At 38.9% G+C, this 23,835-nt stretch overlaps 1 protein-coding gene across 4 annotated transcripts; it reads right to left on the reverse strand.

Annotated features, from left to right (window-relative positions):
* Positions 1 to 1,516: 1,516 nt before the first annotated feature.
* Positions 1,517 to 23,444, reverse strand: ss18 (SS18 subunit of BAF chromatin remodeling complex). Of its 4 annotated transcripts, none has more exons than XM_081375368.1 (10): positions 23,266 to 23,440; positions 21,190 to 21,266; positions 17,927 to 18,011; positions 14,920 to 15,046; positions 10,899 to 11,078; positions 10,563 to 10,727; positions 9,833 to 9,910; positions 8,472 to 8,594; positions 5,366 to 5,496; positions 1,517 to 2,322 (listed from the first exon to the last, which is right to left on the reverse strand). In XM_081375368.1, exons 1-10 carry the CDS (start codon positions 23,332 to 23,334, stop codon positions 2,296 to 2,298), a joined length of 1,062 nt encoding a protein of 353 aa, XP_081231494.1. In that variant the 5' UTR covers positions 23,335 to 23,440; the 3' UTR covers positions 1,517 to 2,295. The 4 variants fall into 4 exon arrangements, with proteins under 4 accessions (XP_081231494.1, XP_081231493.1, XP_081231495.1 ...); XM_081375367.1 differs by having other exon boundaries at positions 10,854 to 11,078; positions 23,266 to 23,439; XM_081375369.1 differs by lacking the exon at positions 9,833 to 9,910 and having other exon boundaries at positions 10,854 to 11,078; positions 23,266 to 23,444.
* Between the last annotated feature and the right edge of the window lie 391 nt (positions 23,445 to 23,835).

Raw genomic sequence — 23,835 nt, forward strand, 5'->3', positions numbered from 1 at the left:
CAGTCCACACAGCACCCGCTGCCTCCACCCCAGGGGACGTATAGCCAGAGCCCACCGCAGACAAGGAGCCTGAGCATGCCACGATGCCAGCACCAGAGCGATGTCTGAGTCAATGATCGTCTGGAGCCGGAGCCCAGTGAAAACTCTGACCAGGTGCGTGAGCCTGCAACATCGTCCGTCCCTGTGGGAGTACTGGTGGAATATACATGGGGATGGAGTGGAGCCCTGTCCCTTCTGCCAAAGTGTATGTAAGTGCACTGAACTCAGCACCCCTGATAAAATTGGTAGAGAGTGCAAGTGTTAGCATACTGCCTGTTTTATCAGCCAGCAACAGTTCACTGATGTCTTTGATGTCATGATGTCTTCATGCAAGGTGGATCAGCCTGTAATTTCGATTTTTTTTTTTACTTAGATTTTTGGTGTGATTATAGAAACCAGCCCTCAATGTGTTAATTTTGTCTTGGTCTTTAATTGACCATTGTCACATAATTTTGTTCTCAACGAATTACACAATGTACACAAGTAAAGGTGTTCAACTTGAATATTTTGTTCATTGAGATCCAATGTGTGATTTAAGTGATCCCTTAATTTTTTGAGCAGTGTAGTAAACAAGTGACTAGCTTTAGTCAGAGGCAGGTGGAATATATAATTTAGCAGGTATAATCAAGACATTTTCTTCTCATCCAATGCACATTGCTTGCTGGTTTCTCTCACTCAGCAATAACATCAGAAAGGCGATTTTACAATGTAGGGGGCGGGACACTTTAGCTTCAAGAGAGCATTTGATTGGACAGAAAATCTGATATTTTGAAGTTCAGAATAAGTCAAAAATGTTTAACATTATTTGTGGAAAAGAGAACAAATTATGCATTTATCTTGTAAATGCAAATTTTGTTATTGTTTAGGAGTGCATATAGATAACCACAAGGCTAAAACCAATAAAGCTCTCATTTTGATTTCATTGGGTCTATGCGCAACGGCCAACATTATTTATTTTACTGAATAATTTATGAAACGTCTCATTTTCTGATGTCTTCTCCTTGACCAACATCCACTTCAGACTCAAGAAACAATAAGAGTTAAAGAGCTACAGGACTACTCTCTGCGCATATTCTCTGGTTTTACTTGCATGTCAGTTTGCATTGGAATTAAGTGCTATTTTTATATATCGGTAAAATGTCAATTATATCAGCGTTTAAGTCATTATCTATGTTTTTTTTTTTTTTAACATCTCACAGGTGTGTAGCCCATACTTGATTATGTTCGATTTAGCTTCTACACACTCTTTAAACTGAACTGGAGAAGCAAAAACATGCAAATTATAAGCTAACTGAAGATAAAACATCATTAGCAACCACCTCTAATCAGGTACCCTACAAGATACTAGACCCTAAAAAGACAAATGCTGCTTTGATAGCAAGTTTGACAAATTCATTGAGATTCTTAGGTCCACTTAATAAAAAAAAACTAAAAAAAACCTGCACCATAATTCAAACATGACTTAAATACAAAGCACTACAGTACCAGATCGTTTTAATCAAATTTCAGCAAGACATACATATTTTAAATGGAACATCCCACCTCCAAAAACAAAAAAACAACAAGAAAAAAAAATTCAATACAGTCAATAAGCACACGGGACAACACTTTGAGCTACTGTTCAACACCTGGACTCAATCTGAGCTCTATTTGATAAAGCATAAAATACATTTATACATCATAGCATAGTTTTGAACCTGAAATATAAAACCATTTTCACCTCTCCGCTAGCCTTCATTCGCACCTCAGCATTATTGCTTCTCTGACATTTGCGGGAGAGGAGAAGAAAACAACAACAACACACAATGAATTTTATTATAAAAACAAAACACGTTCCATAGCTTATGAACATTGCTGTGTGTGTATGTTTATGTATTTTCACTGATTTTGTAAGTTGCTGTAAATAAGGCAGCTGTTTCACTTAAGGCATTGCTGCTATGAAATTGCTTCTCTGTTAAACCTAAAAATGCACATAAGAGTTGACAGGAAATTCTGAAAATATGAACGTTTTCTCTTTTTTTGTCAATTGAGTTTTGTGGCGTTTCACAATTAGATCACCTGTGCTGATATCGAGCAAATCACTGTTCAGTTTGTTCAAATGCTTGTGGCCGAATGAAGAGTTCAGTCTACATTAGCGGGGAAGATTCATCTCTTCATAGGTGATGTATAGAGATCTTGAGAGCGCAGTAGCCCTTCACCAGATCACACACAGCTCTAAATGGGAGACGCAAGGGCAGGAAGTCAAATCCTCATCATCTACTGCTGGTAGTTGCCATACTGCCCCTGTAAGGAAAGGCACAAGGTGAAGCAACACAGCTAGCAAGACAATTGGCATTGTTTTACTGAAAAGTAGGGATGTCCCGATACCACTTTTTCACTTCTGATACCGATACCGATGCCGCAGCTTTGGCTATTTGCCGATACCGATATCAATCCGATATTTTTATTTTATTCTTGAACTAATACTAATAATAATAAAATATAATGGAAGCACTTTGCTCAATTAGCCACATAAAAACATCTCACTCAAATGGAGAACAAATACTTCTCCAGTATATAGTCCACAACAACAGTTGAAAATGAAAGACTGCCAGCCTTTATTCAAAAGACCTCGAGATATGTTTGGCAACCTGAATGAATTTAAATTAATTTGCTATATTTCAGATCAATATATTTGTTTCCTTAAAATTTTAATTAACTCTAACTTTATTCTCATCTGAATTATAATGTATTTCTGTATAAAATAATACTACTTTTAAAAACTTTTCTTTTTCATTCAATGTAGAATGTGTAACTTAAAAATAAACAGATTAGTGCTCTAATTTAGGACAAGAAATGAAAACCAATGCAATGATGAATGTCCAAAAGATGAGATAATTTTTGCTTTAAAACTGTGTGTGTGTGTGTTTGTGTGTGTGTGTGTGTGTGTCAGTTACAGTTTGACAAGAGTTTACAGTTTGACAAAAGCACAATGTTGTGTTTTACACAAATATAAGTAGGCTAAACACTTTTTGCAGTTTTAATGATGTCCTGTATGAAAATGACGGAGTATGTTTTTATGTTTCCACTGTTTGATCGCGCCCAGCCTCTCTCTCTCTGACACACACACACACACACACACACACATTCCAGCATTGCAATCTTGACATCGCAGCCTGTTCATTTTTCTGCGTTCACACCAAAACGCGAATAGAGCGTCAAATTTGCGTCTATCGCGTCTAGTTCGATGCTTGAACAGTTTGAATCCATCCGCGCGTCCAAAGCGAATAGGACGCACCGCGCGCGTATAATGATAAAGTGAGCGTTTGAAGCGAGGCGGGCTACAGATTAGGTGTCCCTAAAGAACCCGCATATGCGCGTATCTAACAGTAACGTTAGTTCCGTATTACATTAATTAATGTGCACGCGAGATTTATTTATTTTTATACCGTGTATTCTCTGTGTAAATCCATGCACCGAACGTACGTTCAGTACGAATACGTACCGTTACACCCCTAATGGGTATCGATCATAGGTATCGGGTAATTTTTTTTCTCCCCTCCGATATCCGATCTAGCATTTTGGGCCAGTATCGGCACGATACCGATGCCGTGGATCGGATCGGGACATCCCTACTGAAAAGAGTCATGTGTTACACTTGAAAACATTAGTTTCTATTTCTTTTTCTTTTGAAGACATAAATGAGACGATTCAATTAATCCAAAATATTTAAGGATTCCAAGACAGTGAGAAACAAATGTTTGAAAAGGAGTTGTTGTCATCACAGATGAGTACAAAAATGATTCAAAAGAGAACTAGAAATAATGACTAAATTAGTGAACATGATGCCACCAGATTAGTCACACTGTAAATTCTCATTTAAACAGGGTATTTATAAACAAATATCTCAAGTCAGGGCTCCAGACTACGATTGCCACGTTGACCAACTGATGAGAGCTGCCATTTCGGGTTGCATATGAGAAACATAAAATGGCAAATGAAACGAAAGCAGAATGAAAATCACGCTACTCGTTTGAGCTAAGAACAGGTTTGATCTCGATCACACGACACTGTTACTACACAGCGCTGGGAGATCCAGTGAGAAAGTGTTTGGATTTGCCGCAAAATGAATAACACTGCGGCGAGATCAAGTGAGAAGCATTAAATTCAGTCCAGAATTCTGTTATAAACCACAGATATCAGATCAAACAGAGCTGACGTGGAAACCAGAAGAAACACTGTACCACGAACAAACAAGTTAAAGACTTTTCAATCCACAAATCACATTCACCTTGGCTTTAATGTAGCAAACCTAACTGTAACTGTGGTATTGTGGCAGAAATAGTCGAAAGTTTTTTTTTTTACATTATTCATTTCAATACAACCATTTGAGAGTAAAATTCAAGCACTTTTCAAGAACTTTCAAGTGCTTCACACTTTTTCCAGCACTTCAAAGCTCTAAATATCCATGTGATATTAAAGGGGTGGTTCAGGATTTTGGACATCGGACCTCATTTCCAAGTTAGCCTGTGTGTTATTTATCAGTGGAGACAGTTTTCAACATTTTTCATCCAGTCTTTCCAGTTGCATAGTTCTCTGGTGCTAGGCTAGCGCGAGTCAACGGTATCTGTTAGCCTGCCATTAAAAACAGTTTTACCCACTCCACAGTACACCAAAATCAAATAAATTATAACGACTATCGATGTAAATGTCTGTTGAGAGAATAATGTTAGAAATCAAACTAAATCTCAATGATCGCATTACATTTACAGGAACTAGTTACAGTAAAAAGTTTAAAGATGTAGGAAAACTAACACTTTGTGGCAATCAAAAAAAAAAAGAAAAAAACATGAAATGCCCACTCTAACTAGTAGATGGCAGCAGAGGAGCACTTATTAGCCATTTTCAATCCTTAATATATAGAAAAAGTAGGATCACAAAAACTTCAAAACTATTAAAGAGCACTCATTTTATAATCACTGAAGCTGTCAGTCACTTCATTATGATACTATAGAGCAACAATGGTACATAAAAGCTGAATATTTAAAAATGTTGTTTTTTGTACATTACTATTGTTAATAAAAGTTAATTCTATCTGCATATCAATTCAAGCTCACTGGTTTACCGTTACATTTTCAGTAAAAAACAAAAAAACATGTAATATTGTTAGTAATTGTACTTTTTAACGCGAAACAATAGTAATTTTATGATTAAACCAACTTTGATACATTTTTCCTCAGGTGCTGGTGCCATCTGTAGAACTTAGCGGCACTGGTGCTACTGCCCTCAAGTGTATATTTTTAGGAAAAATGCTCTGACTACATGAGCGTTGTGAGAGGTTCCTCACCTGGTCAAACGCATAGGGGCGCTGCGGCTGTCCCTGTGGTGGTCCAGGCTGTGGTGGTCTGTAGGCTGAATACTGCTGCCCTTGGCTCTGGGGGTAGTTCGGGTACTGACTTGGAGCGCCCTGAGACGGACCTGTTGGTATAAAAGGAAGTGTTTTCATTGATGGGAATAAATGAATGTTGAAGTTTATACTCCGCATTCTTACCAGGCATGTAAACTAAATATAGATTAAGCATATTGCTGACCTTCATGATTTGTTCAACTTACTAGTTATTGGTAATGCAATATTTTAATGGTCTACTTTAGACACTCTACTTCTATTCTACTCTATTTTCTTTTCATCTTGCCTTCCACACCAGGGATGGAAACTAGCACCCGCCACCAGCCAAATGCGGGTGATTTTGTGTTGTGGCGGGTAAACTCGCTTCACCTACCGGCCACCGTGGCGGGTAAATAAAAATAGCATACTGTTTCACACAGACGGCGGACACTTTTAGAGGAGGCACACTTTCAAAAAAAAAAAAAATAAATAAATTGTGGCGTTACGAGCTGGTTAAGAGGTCTGCAGAGAAAACATCTTTGCATTAACTTAACATTGAAATCACTCGCGCCTGACGCGCTATTCGCGAACGCGACGGTGGAGCATTTTTAAGATTTCCACTCTGAAGGGTCACACTCTCACTTTTTTGCGTTTTTAAGCCCCAAAAACGCCGTCGCCGTCTAAACGAAAGGCACATCTGATAAAATATTTTTACGTTTTCACCCGAGAGCGTTCTCGTGTAAACAGGGCCTAATAGTTTCATTGTTGGGACTAAAAACGTAAAACTGGAAGCCATAAAATACCACGAATCATCCAAATGCCACATCCAGGTCAAAAAGAGAAATATATATATATATATATAAGAGAGAAAGAGTGTATAAGAGAGAAATAGAAAATGTCAGTATTTCATTGAGACTTGAGATTAAATAAACTGCTTAAAGGGATACTCCACTTTAAAATGAAAATTCTGTCATCATATATTCACCCTCATTGTTTCAAACCTGTATGAATTTCTTTCTTCTGCTGAACAGAAAGAAAGATATTTAGAAGAATGTCAGTAACCAGACAGTTTCTGGTCTCATTGACTTCCATGGTATATATTTTTCCTACTATGGAAGTCAATGAGACCAGAAACTGTCTGGTTACTGACATTCTTCTAAATATCTTCCTTTCTGTTCAGCAGAAGAAAGAAATTCATACAGGTTTGAAACAACATGAGGGTGAGTATATGATGACAGAATTTTCATTTTTAACATTGTCGGTTAAAAATAAGAAAGTGGCTGGTAAAAACATTGAGTGGCTGGTAGATTTTGAAATCCACCAGCCACAGTGGCCGGTGGACAAAAAAGTTAATTTCCATGCCTGTTCCACACGCTGCAGGTTTCCAGAGCCAGATGATATAAAGCAGCCCCAGAGCATCACAAACACCATGATTAACTGTAGACAGAGTGTTCTTTACAGCAAATGCTTCATTCTTCTTCCTCCAGACATACCGCTGATCCATAGGGCCAAAAAGTTCCAGTTTTGTTTCTTTGCTCCACAGAACAGAATCCCAAAACTTTTTTGGCTTATTTATATGAATAAGCATATTGGAGCCGACTTTTCTTGTGCTTTTGGGTCAGTAGTGGTGTACATCTTAAGAGTTTTGGCATGCGTTTAGTACGAGCTTTACTGTGCAAGCTGAAACCTCAGTGCCTGTTGTTGCCACCAAGTCTTCCTGCAGGTCTTTTGCAGTCACTCGAGGGATTTTCCAAACTTGCCTTCTCAGAAATCTGTTTGCAGCCGTTGATAGCTGACTTTTTCTGCCCCGTCCAGGTAGTGTAACCACTGTTCCTTTAACTTTGAACTTGCAAACTATGCTTCCAACGGTTTCTCTAGAGAGATTTAGTTCCTCCGCCATCTTTTTGTCTCCGGTTCCTTGTTTGTTTGTAAGGGCCAATCAGATCTTCTCTTAACTTTTTGGACCATTCTATTTATTTTGAGACTGTAGAAGTCATTACAAGTTGCATTTTCAGTTGGTTTTCGGGAAACCACATTTTTTTGTGTTAAGCTATTTCAATTACTTTAGTTTGATTTGTTCATTCAGGGATGTTATTGTGTGAATGAAAAAAAGCAGGACATTTGTTTAAGACCCAGCAAGAAGACCCTACCCCAGACTTAATCAGGGTTCCCACTCTAAACCAAATGTCAAATTCCCTGACTTTTCCCTGACTTTCACTGACTAAAAAGATGAATTTCCATGACCTAAAATGAACGGCAAAACAGGCTGCTGTTTTGCGGAGCACCGAGCTGTTTTGTTTTGTAGAAAGCCTTTCTTTAAAGTAAATTTGTTTTGTATAAATTGTATCTTAATTTTAGGCATGTATTTAATAAATGAGAAGCAAATATATAGCAGACAACATAATCATGGAGGCGCGCCGCGGTCACTTGCATTGCACGTGAATTGGAGCACATCTCATCATAAATTAACCGAAACTCTGTGTATGCCTCACATACATGAGAAATACATCTGAAGATAGCTTGGAATGTCTTTAAACGAAACAATTCAAAACGAAAAGAAATAGGCTACTCTTGGATTATGTAATCAATGATGTGGGACCTGATATTCATTTATGTGATATTCATGCTTTTTTTCTTACAGTAAAGCACAGTCCACAAACAACCTCCCTATAAGAAGACAAATCTCTGGAGGCATGCTCCAAGCACACACTCATCTCATCCCTTTTCCCACATTTGTAGTAATGACACTATAACCAAACCGGAAATTGTAACGCGTGTGCACGCGAAAAGTCCGTATTATTATTTTTTTGCAAAGGTCCCCTCAGGGGCTCCGTAGAAAGATGTGTGAAACAGCGCGATAAAAAAATTCGGTTTAGAAAAATTACATTTTGATAAATGGAAACTAAAATTTAAAGCAACAAACTAAATTCCCTGATTTTCCACGATTTGGACAAAAACTATATAAAATTCCCTGACTTTCAATGTCTGGAATAGACCTTTAAAAATTCCATGACATTCCAGAAATTCCATGACCCGTGGGAACCCTGTGTGATGATATCATTCCTACCATAGGCCTGCTGTTGTCCGGGGTATCCCTGCTGTCCGGTGTACTGCTGCTGCGGTGGGTAACCCTGCTGCTGCGGTGGACCCTGCTGATACGCCTCTTGCTGCTGACCATACTGTGCATTTCCTACAGAAAAAAAGACCAGGCAATTAACAAATACTTTATGAAGGCTATCCGCTAAGCAACATGAACTGTGTTTCCAGGAACTCCAGCACATCACGTACAACTGTTCACCCTCCAACACTACAACATTCAGGCTGGGAGGGGGGAGGGAAGTGCACAAAAAGCTATGTTTTTTTTTTGTTTTTTTTTATCAAAAGCAACAAAGCACAAAGCTTACTGTAATTATTGGATGGCAGACACATTCATCTTAACTGAAGATCAAAGATTGATCTTGGGATATAAGAATCAATATCAGTTCATCAAAAGATTGAAAACGATTCATCAATCTTGTCAACCCAGCCCTAGTATACACAAGATTTTCATGATATTTAAGCACATTTCAACTTTCTTTTGAGCAAAATATATTTGTTATTTCTTTGGTTTGATTTTGGAGTGGAAAAACTCGGGTTTTAAAAAAGCAAGGATGATGGGCTTTCAAGGTTGGGGTTGCATAGACTTGTCGACTTTAATGCTCTGCCATGACCCTTTAAGCTTGATGTCAACTAGTCGCTGATCATGGCCTATAGAGGGCGCAGCAGGATAAGAAATCTTTGACACCCACTTTTACACTCCATTTCCAACAGTTAAAATTACAAAATATATGGATACTCCAAGCGCTCCACAAGATATGTTTGATAACCGCCTGAATTCTCAAAACTGATCGGGTGAATGCACGTTTTAAACCGCTAATTGTACACATAAGTTAATCACCGTTCTAAACTAATGCGCTGCTGCACTGTAACGCACACACATACAGACAGTAGCTCACACACCACGTGCACAGAAATATTCAGTAGCGCAGAAACTTACTGTCAATGATGTTCTGTGATTTATCAATGAATGCTTAGAAACAGAAATATAACTACCCATAGACAAAATAATAGTGTAGGAGCTATAACTTATGTAGGAGCAATAACCTTATAGGCAGCGCTGTTTCAATATGCAATAGCTGTACACAAGACAACCCGCGTTCAGTCGCAGCTCGAGGTTCAGGCTTATCTGTTCATTACTGACGTCATCAGCGACTAGTCGACTTTCATCACATAAATGTCGACTTAAAAAAATCGTTCAAAGTCGTTCAACCCCCTACTTCAAGATTCGCCTTTGAGTAAACAAACATTTACTGCACTAACTACAGATCTAAATTAGGACAAACATTAAAACGGACAAAAAATAGCAGGTTGCAAGTCAATGCATCCTACCCTCTGGTGCTCCCTGTCCTCCATGACTGTATTGCTCCGTGTAGTATTCCTCTTGACCAGCATATTGCTGAGGAGGTCCTAAAAATACACACACAGACACCATTAAAGAGGACCTATTGTGCCCTTCTTTTGAAGTCTGTTCTAGTAGAGCCCAAAAACAAAGTCCAGATTTTCGTGCTTGAATGTTCAAAAAACACCTTATTTTCCCCATTGTTGCGGCTCCTCTCTTCCCAGTCTGTCAGTAACGCTCTGTTTAGTTCCTGTCTCTATGAAGCCCCTCCTTCTGAAAAGCACAATGTGCTCTGATTGGTCGGCTGGATCAGTGTGTTGTGATTGGCCAAGCACTTCGAGCGTTTGCGAAATGTCCCGCCCCTTACCATAACCGCCAGTTTCAACACACTACTAACTAATTCAACCAGGCCCCGCCCCTTTATTCTGCGTATGAATTATTTAATCGAGGAATATTGTAACATGTTCGTTACCGAAGGAAAACTCAAGACTACGATGAAGGCGTTTCAGGGAGTTCAGAAACAGTGTCACTGGTAAAGAGAATAACTCCCGCTGGAGGGACTTTGGAACTTTGCAGAGCTTTTTGATGCTCAAACAGCAACATTATACTCTAAAGAAAGTTGAACATGGACAAAAGCATAATAGGTCCTCTTAAAGACAACCGGCGATGATGAGTAATACCTCCTTCACATGATACTTAAAGAAAACAACCTGAGCATACCTTGATGTGGCGGCCTGTAGGGGGGCATGGGCCTCTGCCCCATCACGTGATTGCCTTGTCCCATCATGCCCATGGGGTTCTGCTGCCCCTGGTAATGCTGCCCACCTCCACCAGAAGGAGGCATGTTGTACTGTTGGGAAGGAGCCTGCTGGTGCATTATGGGCCCTAGAGCAAAAAATAAGCCGAAACACTTAAAAGTGAAAGTTTTTTTAATGATGATTGACATTATTATTTAAAATCTATATATATATTTTTTTTTTACATAAGACAGTGACTAGAGAGCAGATGTACCCTGATTGGGCTGCATGTTCATGTTGGGCCGAGGGCCGTAATTACCCATGGGCTGCCCCTGGCTCATGTTCATTTGCCCCTGTGACTGCAAGCCCTGTGAGGAGGGCACTGCGTGGTTATACGCCCCCATGGAGCCATGGCTGCTGGCCGGCATGTTCATGGTGCCACTGGGTATGCTGGGCGTCTGGTTGGGTCCGGGGCCCTGTATGGACATGTGGTTCGGACCTGCAGAAGCAGACCGAGATTAATAACATTTAATGTGAAAATACAACCAAAACACAACCCTTTAACAATCCAAAAATCATAAGAACATTACTCAAAGCCACCAACAAGAAGATACATACACATTAGATGCATCACAAAAACCCTTGTTTTTAAGATGGTTATTTATATCTTTTGCTTCAGTGTTCCAGTTAAATTTTAGATTTTCAAACATTCTGATCTTACCATCACCAAGTCTGGGGTTATATGAAGAGACTAGGGGTGTCACAATATATCGCAATTCAAAAATGCAACTATGTATTGTGTATAGTTGTGTATCTCCTACACATGCATTTTAGGGGTGCCACGAGATCTCGCGAGACTAAAATGAGACGAGATTTCTCGTTGAGTGAAAAGCTGTCTCATCATTTCTTCATGATGAAGCGAGAGGGTCAAATTAGCATGGAACATGCTACCGCTACATTCATATTACAATACGACGCCCACCGCGGCACCACCTTCACTGTAGTTTTGCTGTTTTTATAAAAATAAAAATCATTGTAAACTATTGTAAACATCTACTCTGCTCATCCAGCACGAGTTGCAGTCGCGTGTCGCACACAGTGAAGCAGGAATCACGGTTCACTGATCGCGCAACGATGGCGGATGATTCGTTGCGCAACAGAGCCTGAGCGTTTGATAAATGTCTTATCTTGTAAAATGCACGCTCAGCACCGCTGCTCCTTTTACACAGAGTACATTCAATCGCAAATCCAAAAGTGAGACACAAGCTCCCTGATGCGCGCAAATTAGGCTGCATACAATAGCCTGTCTCCCAAAATCAAACCTATCTCTGGACTGTGTAGTTGTAACTCTGCGTATAGCACTTTGAATATTGAGAGAGTACTGTAATGTCTGAAGAACGACAGACAAGGGAGGCTCCGTTTCTGAACTTTTAATCAGAATGCAAGAACAACTGTACACAAACGCACCAGTCCAACTCACTCGCTCATTTCTCTCTACACAGCCTTTTTCCGAACTCGCCACCTTAACACTATAACTGCAAAATAAAACAGCAATTTCACAACAATTATAAAGAGTCTGCGCGCTATAGTATTTGATTATAGAACTTTGATTATGGTTGCATTTAAATTTTATTGTTTGCACTTAATAAGACTAAGAGAAAACATTTAATTTAGTTATTTACACTGTTTTTATTGCCATGTTCAATTTGTGGAAATTAGTTTAATCATGAAGTCACACACAGCCTCAACCAGAAGCTCTGGAAGCTTGTACAGTAAATGTCAGGCATGAAAACAGGTCAGGGGTAAAAAAGGTGAGAAGGATGCGGCATCAAAAAAATCCAATCCAATCAACTTTTTTTTAATATATATATATATATATATATATATATATATATATATATATATATATATATATATATATATATATATATATATATATATATGTTTCTCACAGGATTTTTGGATCACTGTGGTGAGTGGACCTCTGTTCCCTCTAGGGGGGTTCGGGGGCATGCTCCCCCGTAAGAAAATGTTGTGCTTTTTAATGTTAAATTCATCAATCTGGTGCAAATTAAACAAAGAAAAATTCAAAACTCTTTTAGTTACAGTGTCTGTCTACATTACTACTACATAATAATAGTTATAATATTAATCCCATGATAGTAATAGCCATATTGTAAAACAAATGCACTGAAAAATAAAGGAAACTTTCATAATTAGTTTTGTACTAATTTCTATACTTGAAAGAGAATATTTCTATACTTCACATTAGAAGTGTGATTGGGCTAGCCCAGTGTCAAGCAAGAAAATAACCAATGGGCCGCTGATCTAGGCTATGTGTTTCATGGGGTGTCAGAAAAAACACTAACGCTGACTTTTTTTTTTGACCAATGCATTACACACTAATTACACAATAACCCAGCGCCGCCAATTAAGCAAAATGAAACGAATGGGCCGCCGATGTACGATTTTTGGGCCGTTAAGACAAAAAACAAAACAAAAAAGTATGAGATGTATCGGCCCAAAAAGCACGCCGGCCCACCGGGAATCTCCCGGTAGTCCCGATGGCATTAGCCTACATGCCTGGACGTCACACAAAACAAAATCCTACCTGTAGCCTTTCACCATCCACTTATTTAGCTGCTGTCGCATCAGTTGACATGCCATCTCCTTTCCCCTCTTTCTTTTTCTATTTTTAGCACCCGACAGCTTTTTTGCGTTATCCATCTTTTTCGACGACAACTCGCTACTCGTTCCTGCTCGCTCAGCGCTCACGGCGCCCGCGCCCGCTCGCGATATTATCCCGCCCTCTTCTATGTCAAAATTAAAAATAATGACATTGGCAACATCGCTGTCTGTATCTGACAGGACAGTTAACATTGTAAGCTAACTTACCTCAGCCTTGCTTTCCGACGTGCGGTTCTTTGTTCGGCAGTGTGCCCAGTTGTCAGACTCGCGGTGTAAAAGACTTTGAAAACAATTCTGCCCTACTCTGACTAGGATTGGCTGTCAGGTTTCGGCATTAGGAATGATGATTGGTTTTCTAAAGCTGCGAAGTTTATGGTAACTATAGAGATATAGTGGGTAAATGCTGGCCACGACCCCCCCAATAAATATTTTCTCATCGGATCTGCACAAATCACGTAGGTGACCTATTTTGGTTTTAAAACGGCGAATTTCGACGAAAGGTGAGGAGTTTTCATGCCTGAAATGTACAGTAAGGTCTGAAGAGACTCAAGTGAAATCATACAGGAGAAAAGCCAGTCAATTGAGTTTGTGGCAAAACCTACAGTGCTTGTAAACTGTTGTTTTCACTGCATTTGACAATTCATACTCAAAGTAGAACTGAAATGACATTCATTACAAGATTATTAGTTGAAACACTTCAAAATACACCTGCAGACTATTTTTCCAGTCATGAATTTTGTCATTGAGGATTTTTATACTGTGCAAAAATCTTGTCTCGCTCTCGTGAACCCAATCTCGTGTCTCATCTCGTCTCGTGAGATAAGCGTCTCATGACAGCCCTAGTGCATTCGGTCTTAAAGTGACAGCAGCCTAATATTCCTGCTGCCGTCTGTGTCATTAATGTTAATCAAATAACAAAAGACAGAGAAAAGCACTCACTGCTCTTTAATAGATTTAGTAGGATTAATCTATATTTAATTTATAAAGTGAAGACTTTGCAGTTGTTTTACATTTGATTATTTTTTTGCTGATGGACTGTTGTTTTTTCATTTTTATTAATTATTTAACTTTTATTTCAATGCTATATTTATTAAGCGCTAAGCTTATCCTGATCTCTTCTAAGAGAGGGATTGGAAGATGTTGCATGCCAATATATATATATTGATTTGTCCATTCATGATACTTTCACATCTCTTTTTTTATGCTTAAAACACATTTTTGTCAAGAATAGTTGGCTTATTTATTTCGGTGATCCGTATCAGTGATCGTATCAGACAATATTGCTTCTAGTGATTGGAAATCGGATCAGAAAACCCTGATCTGAGCACCCTTAATAATATGAACTCTAAAACTGCATGAAAACCAAAACCGTAAGTTGAAATCCCAAAAATGTAGCCTGGATAATAGAATTTAATTGATACTGTTCATGACACTATTACTAAAACTATTCATGGAATTTCTTTTGAAAACATACAAACTTGCGTAAAATAGCATTTTTCAAAACGGTCTAAAACTTTTCACAGTACTGTAGTGTGTCCTAAGATACTCCCAAACAAGTTGCCACAGTTCTTCTCTGAATTTAGGCTGATTAAACGCTTCTTTCTGGGAGTTTGACAGTGAGTGCACTGGAAAGGTTTGGTGTCTGAATTTACCTGGTATCTGTCCGTTCATCTGGCTCTGCATGTGTGGGGCGGGCGGCCCCTCGGGGGGCATACTGTGACCATGGGGGAGCTGAGGAGTCGCGCCACTTTGATTCATGGGCATGTTCTGAGTGGGCGGCTATAGAGAAACACAGAAAGACACTTACTCAACCACTGATGTCCACTCTGGAGCACATATACCCCTAATGCACCTGAGGATGGGCGATTTTTCCGATTTAATGTTTAATGTTTTGCCACGATTTTTTTATTTTTAAATCGAGAAATCACGGTTTTGAATAAAAATGTTAGCGAACATTACAATTAGGCATGTTGACAATACGGCAATTACAGTGAGGAAAATAAGTATTTGAACACCCTGCTATTTTGCAAGTTCTCCCACTTAGAAATCATGGAGGGGTCTGAAATTGTCATCGTAGGTGCATGTCCACTGTGAGAGACATAATCTAAAAAAAAAAATCCAGAAATCACAATGTATGATTTTTTTTAACTATTTATTTGTATGATACAGCTGCAAATAAGTATTTGAACACCTGAGAAAATCAATGTTAATATTTGGTACAGTAGCGTTTGTTTGCAATTACAGAGGTCAAACATTTCCTGTAGTTTTTCACCAGGTTTGCACACACTGCAGGAGGGATTTTGGCCCACTCCTCCACACAGATCTTCTCTAGATCAGTCAGGTTTCTGGGCTGTTGCTGAGACACATGGAGTTTGAGCTCCCTCCAAAGATTCTCTATTGGGTTTAGGTCTGGAGACTGGCTAGGCCACACCAGAACCTGGATATGCTTCTTACAGAGCCACTCCTTGGTTATCCTGGCTGTGTGCTTCGGGTCATTGTCATGTTGGAAGACTCAGCCTCGACCCATCTTCAATGCTCTAACTGAGGGAAGGAGGTTGTTCCCCAAAATCTCGCAATACACGGCCCCGGTCATCCTCTCCTTAATACAGTGCAGTCGCCCTGTCCCATGTGCAGAAAAACACCCCCAAAGCATGATGCTACCACCCCAATGCTTCACAGTAGGGATGGTGTTCTTGGGATTGTACTCATCATTCTTCTTCCTCCAAACACGTTTAGTGGAATTATGACCATAAAGTTCTATTTTGGTCTCATCTGACCACATGACTTTCTCCCATGACTCCTCTGGATCATCCAAATGGTCATTGGCAAACTTAAGACGGGCCTTGACATGTGCTGGTTTAAGCAGGGGAACCTTCCGTGCCATGCATGATTTCAAACCATGATGTCTTAGTGTATTACCAACAGTAACCTTGGAAACGGTAGTCCCAGCTCTTTTCAGGTCATTGACCAGCTCCTCCCGTGTACTTCTGGGCTGATTTCTCACCTTTCTTAGGATCATTGAGACCCCACGAGGTGAGATCTTGCATGGAGCCCCAGTCCGAGGGAGATTGACAGTCATGTTTAGCTTCTTCCATTTTCTAATGATTGCTCCAACAGTGGACCTTTTTTCACCAAGCTGCTTGGCAATTTCCCCCGTAGCCCTTTCCAGCCTTGTGGAGGTGTACAATTTTGTCTCTAGTGTCTTTGGACAGCTCTTTGGTCTTGGCCATGTTAGTAGTTGGATTCTTACTGATTGTATGGGGTGGACAGGTGTCTTTATGCAGCTAACGACCTCAAACAGGTGCATCTAATTTAGGATAATAAATGGAGTGGAGGTGGACATTTTAAAGGCAGACTAACAGGTCTTTGAGGGTCAGAATTCTAGCTGATAGACAGGTGTTCAAATACTTATTTGCAGCTGTATCATACAAAAAAAATAGTTAAAAAATCATATATTGTGATTTCTGGATTTTTATTTTTAGATTATGTCTCTCACAGTGGACATGCACCTACGATGACAATTTCAGACCCCTCCTTGATTTCCAAGCGGGAGAACTTGCAAAATAGCAGGGTGTTCAAATACTTATTTTCCTCACTGTATAACAGTTAAGAGAAGAAAATGATTCGACCACATGATGGCGAGCCTAATTAACCGCTCTTAAGATGCTGTTCACACAGAATGTGTTATTGCGTTGAAAAAATTAGACGAGGGCAGTGAACACATGTTTGTGATGACTTTGATGTTTGTTTTGGTCATTATCCTGATGGAAGATCCAACCATGGCCCATTATAAGATTTCTAGCAGAGGCCATCAGGTTGATTTTTTATCTGTTGGTATTTGCTAGAATCCATGATGTCATGTATCTGAACAAGATGTCCAGGACCTCCAGCAAAAAAATAGGCCCACGCCATTAAAGATCCAGCTGTATATTTAATCGTGGGCATGGGGTACTTTTTATCCCTGTCTGCACCAATGCCATCAGGTGGGTTTGCTGCAAAAAGCTCTTTTTTTTAGTTCCATCTGACCATAGAATCCGGTCCCTTTTAAGTCCCAGTCGTGTCTGACAGCTGAATATGCTGGAGTTTGTTTTTGGATGAGAGAGGAGGATGTTTTCTTGAAACCCTCCCATGTGGGGATGTAGGGGTTGTTTGATTTTTTTTTTTTTTTAGGCTTTCTGACCCCAAAACCCAACTAATCTCTGCAATTCTCCATCTGGGATCCTTGGAGATTATTTGGCCACTCAAATTCTCCTCCTCCCTGTGCATTCATACAATATAGACACACGTCCTCCTCCAGGCATTTTCATAACGTCTTTAGTTGATTGGAACTTCTTAATTATTGCCCTGATGGTGGATTGTCAATGCTTTAGCTATTTTCTTTCAGCTACTTTCTTTTTTGTGAAGCTTAACAATCTTTTGCTGCGCATCAGAACTATATTCTGTCATTTTACTCACTGTGATGAATGATTAAGGGAATTTGTAAGGGAGCTTCCTCCTGTAAAAACAAAAAGTCATGGCTGGACAATTCGATGTTCCTAGTCACCCTGGTGTGCTAAAAAATGCAAATATTAATTGGTAATATACTTCAGAGATATTTTATATAATAATATTGAAATATAATTGTGGCCAGCGTGTGTGAAACGGAGAATAACTACTCACCGCGGGAAGCAGAGACTGCATGTTCTGGTTAGAGTCTGCTATTGTGGCCAGATACACCAGATTTCTGTGTAACATCTGTTGGTAGCTGTCAAAAGAGAAACGAGAAAAACACTTTGATCACGGACTGAATCAGGAAAAGAATTATGCAGCATCCTAGATTATTTGTGCTTGAACACTATTGTACCAAACACAGAGTCCTAACCAGACGCGATGAGATAATATTCCAGCGACAAGCAATTAGTCTGTACACACCAGACGAGACGCCACAAAATCAATCAAAAACTAGGGATGCACCGGTTGAAATAAATCGGAACCGGACGGTTTTGGCCTCTAACGTGCGGTCGTTTTTTGTATTCTTTCGGATGATTTTTCCGGTTACATTGGAACCATTCGCGAACATGTCTTTTGCGTGGAAGCATTTCGAAATCTGTGAGCAGGACGTGAAGATTGCAAACTGCAAAGGACAAGTTAATCACGGAGGAACAACAGCGAAGACATTCGGCACAACAAACTTGACCAGACATTTTAAAGTTCATCACCCAAAAGAACATGATGAGTACCAAAAAATCTGTTGACAATGCAAAGCAGGCAAACAAAAATTACAGATTATAGCCTGTTATTATCTAGAGCCTCTATTATTAATACTATATGTTGTTGTTGTTACCTTGGATGATCTTTTTGTAAAGAAGAAGTTGCATCAGGGTTCCCACACCTTGGTTGACTTCAAATTCAAGGACCTTTCAAGGACTTTCCAGGTCCAATACCCTCAAATTCAAGGACTTAATGCGGGGACACATTAGTTTTGTCCAACAACAAACGATGAGTTACCATCATAGTTTCATGCACACGTGACCTTAATGGCAAGTACCTCATGCGGGAAACACTTAACATAACTCAGGGTTTTTCCTTGCTCAAAATGAGGCGGAGGTGGTACAATCCTATTAATGTATTTTAATAATAAGATAATAAAAATTGTATGTTTTGTAGATCATCACATAGCCTATTGTGTTTCCAACATTGTTTGAGCTTGTTACCTCTAGGGGGGTACGGGGGCATGCCCCCCCGTAAGAAAATTTTGTACATTTTAAAGATAAATTCATTAATCTGGTGCACTTTGAGTCACCCAAATCCACTGTTAAAAATAGATAATCCACCCGCAAACCGCCTATATTCTTTGATTTAGATATCTGCATCTGATCATCACATTACAATTATTCAGATTCTCACTGTTAAGCATGATAGTATGGTAACATATCACACTGAAGTAGGCTGATTTAAAATGAACATTTATTTAAAATAAAAGTTCTTCTTTTGGCAAAATTACATAATTCCTTAATAGCCTAAACAGAGGCTTTACTCCCTTCAAACTTAAATTGTTTAATTTCATTGTTGTTTCAATCTTTCATTACATTACTGTTTGAATACACTACTTTTTTGTACCTTTTATAAAGGGCATTTTCCCCTAATTTTATTAAATGTATGCTCCATCTTTCATTTCAAATTCTTAAATTTGATCAAATAATATAATAAGACACTAGGCTGTTACCAATTCAATTAAATAATTTACATTGAAAAATAATAACTGTATTAATTTAGATTCTTTTAAATATTTTTGAATATACAAATAAGGAATGTTGAAAAGAATGATACTTTATAAAACTAAACCGCCAGTAGGAGGCGGCAGGCGACCGTCTTAATGAGCGAGTCAGTGAGTCATTCATTCAAACGATTCGTTCAAAAGGCTGATTTATTCAGAATGAGGCAGTTTATGAATGGGTAATTGAATCTTTGACTCAACCGATTCTTTCAAAACGCTGAATCATTCAGTAATGAAACAACTGCTGCATGCCATGCGCACTGGTTCTGCGGTGATCTTTGTTTGGGACTATTTTCGCTGCTGAAACAGAACAAAAACAGTCATTGCGTCTAAAATGTAAGTGACTTAATTTTAACTATTTGTTTATTGAACTGTTATGAAATCAGTCTCGGTTTCAATCTTGATGGCATTCAGGCAAACAGCTCTCTGGTCGCGTGTAGCCTAGGCTATATATTGTTTCTTAACTATAATATGTTATAAATAACTGCGCGAGCCTCAACAGCGCTACATTGTTACCGTCAGTACATTAGGTAGGACTATATTATTATCAACCATAGGCTATCAATCACCATTTACTTTAAATGAAATAAAACAGAATCATCCTCACGTTTTCGGTGATTCCCTAGTTATTTTTTATTGTCGAGAGACGAAGGCGGCCGCCTCATAATTCTCTATGCAGGAAAAACCCTGGTAACGTATCGCGTATATGCGCGTAACTAGTGCAAATCAAGCAAGCTAGTATGCAAAGGCCATTAAGTGTTGGCAAAATAACACATTAGGGGACTGGAGTGAATATGGAATTATTTCCAGAAAACTTCTTGCACAAAATAAATTCAAGCACTTTCAAGCACCTGTCTCTATTTATGTTTATTTTCAAAAACTTTCCAGGGCCTTGAAAACATTTTTTCAGATTCAAAAACTTTCAAGGATTTCAAGGACCCGTGGGAACCCTGTTGCATGCACTTTTGAACAGCTAGAAGTAAACGTCAGTTCTGTATAGGATGATCATTTTTATTTCACCTTAAATTACATTGAATGTAATGATGCACAGTTACTGCCGTTAATTTCAGATGATTACAGTTATTGTTTTTAATAGCCAAAGGCCAGTTTGGCCTGTTAAATTAAATACCAAATAAACATCTTGTTTCAAATACTCATCAAATCAAATCATACTCATACATCATCATAACAACAGAAATCGGTATCGGAATCGGCCAGTTTGCTTGTAAAAAAAAAAAAAATTGGTATCAGCCATGAAAAATCATGATCGGTGCATCACTATAACCACAGCCAATCAGAAGTGGCTGAAACAGTCTTGGTCATAGAATGAACTTGTAAGTTCACAGTTTGAACGCTCTTGGTTCCTTTCACTCATTTTTTAATATTCAACGTCGCTTTCACTATGGCTATAAAGGTCAAGCAGAATGATATTAGACACTTTCAACATTAAATAAAGCACATAATCAGAACCTGAGATTATCATAGTCAGACTTTGAATGATGTCGATGAAATGGTAACTCTGATTAACAGGGAAAAGATCCCTTTTATCACGTCGTAGCATCACGTCTGGTGTAAGACTTTAGGCTACCTGAGGCTCATACAAAAATAAAACATACACATATAAAGAGATAAAGTGCATGTGAATCTTTGATGTGCGAGAACTTACTGTGAACATTCAGCTGTTTTCCCTTTACTCTGGAAGTCCATGATGCACTGAATCAGCTGATTGTTTTCATCCAGTAACTGCATTTGAAATGTCACAATGTTAATTAAACATTATTAAAGATAGAAAAAATAAATGAGTAAAAGCCTAATAATAGCTGATCAAATCAGATCTGAGTAACAGATCATCACATCAAAAGCAAAACTAAGGAGTTCTACATTAGCTGGTCCTCTATATAGTGTTTCGCATTCATTAAAGTCCCCCTGAAGTTTCTAATGTTGTTTATGTGTCTGTGTGGTGTTTTTAATATGCTTTATGACTAATCATGTGTAAATTCATTAAGGGATACAATGATTGACTACAGGGGGACTTTTTAAAATATTTTTCATAATAACAAGTTATCAAACGTTGTGTGCCATTGCTTTGGCGAAGTATCTGTCAAACAAACTAAAATCAGAAGCACGGTATGGCTTCGTGACCTTATAAAATCACAAAAAGCTGTGATTTAATTAAGTATAGGCTAATTCAATCTCTGTGTTTAACATGCATTTGGAAATGCAAAAATAACTGTTTTTACATAATCTGTCAAAATTAGAAAATGAAGGGTTTATCTCCACAAGTTTAAGAAATTAGGACAAAGGTAATTTCACAGCCCGACACATGATACAGCGTACTGATCATGGTTTATAATCATTTGTGCAGTAAATTCTGCATTTATAACGTGGGAAATCCCTGCACATAATAATTTGCTATAACATCTGAGTATTACTAAATCAAAGGATCCAGCACAACAAATCCAGCAGTCATTTTATGCTCAATAGATGTGCTACATGAGCCGCTGGATGACACCTAAACATGTTTTGCTGCCTAAAAAGTCGACATGTATAATCCTAAACAGTAATTCAACGTGTTACACTGAGCGAACATTAAACACAGCTTCAGGAGACAGGAGGAAAAACACCTAATGTGTGTGCGATGCTTTCAGAGCTGCTCACAACATCATTTCCTCTACAATTACACGCCATTTCAGAGTTAAACTGACTCAAATTAATGAATATGACATTACGTCTGCATCAAAAGACAAAGAAAAGGGCAAACAAATGTTAATGCATGCATGTGTATTTATTGCATACGGATTCAGATCATCATATTTCTGATAATGGAGTGTGTGAATGCTGTGGATATGAGTCTTCAGGACTGAAAACCATAGATTTAGAGAGAGCAGCTCATAGAGAGACCAAAACAAGAAGCAAACGCTTGGCTACATTGTCTGTGTAATTGTGTGCTTTATAATATAAAAAAAAATATCATACAGCTGTTCTGTTGTGAAAATTTTATGTAACACCAATTTCGAATGTAATAAAACATGAAAATAATTAAAAAAAATACTCGAGGGAAAACAGATCAACTTAAATCAGACATGAGTAGTAGAAAACCGAATAACAAATCTTCACTGACCAAATCAGACCCGATTAATGAAAACTGAAGCACAAATATCGATAAATCAGACGTGTTGAATAAAACCGCAAAACATACATCAACAAAATAAAGGTTTCACTGATCAAATCAGACATGAATAACGAAAAACCGAAGAATAAAGGTGGACAGGTCAAATCAGACGTGCGTAATCGAGACGGAGAACTCGGCTATTAGCATAACGTTACGTGCGTGAAACGATATGTGACTAAAAACCAAATCAGGTGTAAAGTAACGTTATTAGCAACAATACGTCGACGGCACAGTTTTTCCCGACTGAACGTGTCCTCTGCGATGCTAGTAACGTTAACTTACACAACAGCCGCTATTGTGAATGATCCGAGTGTCGAGAGCGCAGCGGCTAACAAAGAAACAGCAGAGCTGAGCAGATATTAATATATTATATGAATATCCGAGATTTTCAGCTCTGCGTCATACTCGTATGAGCGGTAAAACACGACGATAAACGCGTCTCTGAATGTTTTGTTGACGGTGTTGTGGGAGTGTTGGCGGGAGAGATGTGACGGCTAACTAGCCGAGCCCACTAACCGTTCCTGCACGCGCAACTCAGCTCCGCTTGATTAATGATTACATGAAAATTACCTTTTGTATCCCGGCAGGCGTTATATCGCCCTTGGCGCGCTGCCGGTGCTGTGCGAAAGCCACAGACATGTTCGTTTACCGTCGGTTGAGATCAGCGCTACGGTGAACCAAACACACTGGCCGACGCGAGCAAACGCGCTGAGCTGCGAGACCGGGGCGATCCACTGCTCACGTGACCGACGGGGGCGTCGATCCGCTCATCGCACACAAAACAAACAACTAGCAAGAATGTGTCGAATCCAGGCATTTGGAAAAACTATTTAGGCTTTTGTATTTTCCAACGGTGTGTATGTAAAACACGGTATCCCGGTTAACACCACAATTTAGGTGCTAGTGTAGCAGCGTCACACCTGTTTTCGATAATAATGGTTTGTTCCTGAGGGTCACAGAGGGGGAATTCCAAATGGCGTTCGTTTCGCTGGTCAATTCAAGTCAAAATGCAATGTGTACAACAGCGTCAAATGTAAAGTACAATAACACGTTTGTACGCTGTGTGTGCAGCACTATGGTCAACGTTGTTGTATTATTATGTGCTTTTGAAATACATTGGAATATACTCCTCGAATTTAC

Source organism: Scardinius erythrophthalmus (genome assembly GCF_964197995.2).
Source record: "Scardinius erythrophthalmus genome assembly, chromosome: 9".
Lineage (NCBI taxonomy): Eukaryota > Metazoa > Chordata > Actinopteri > Cypriniformes > Leuciscidae > Scardinius > Scardinius erythrophthalmus.

Coding starts and splice junctions, on each gene's coding strand:
- ss18 (XM_081375367.1), bottom strand. CDS start 23,334: ATGTCTGTGGCTTTCGCACAGCACCGGCAGCGCGCCAAGGGCGATATA. Junction 11,079..14,919: donor GATGAACGGACAGATACCAG/GTAAATTCAGAC, acceptor CTGCTTCTGCAG/GTCCGAACCACATGTCCATA. Junction 9,911..10,562: donor CTACAGGCCGCCACATCAAG/GTATGCTCAGGT, acceptor GTGTATTTTTAG/GACCTCCTCAGCAATATGCT.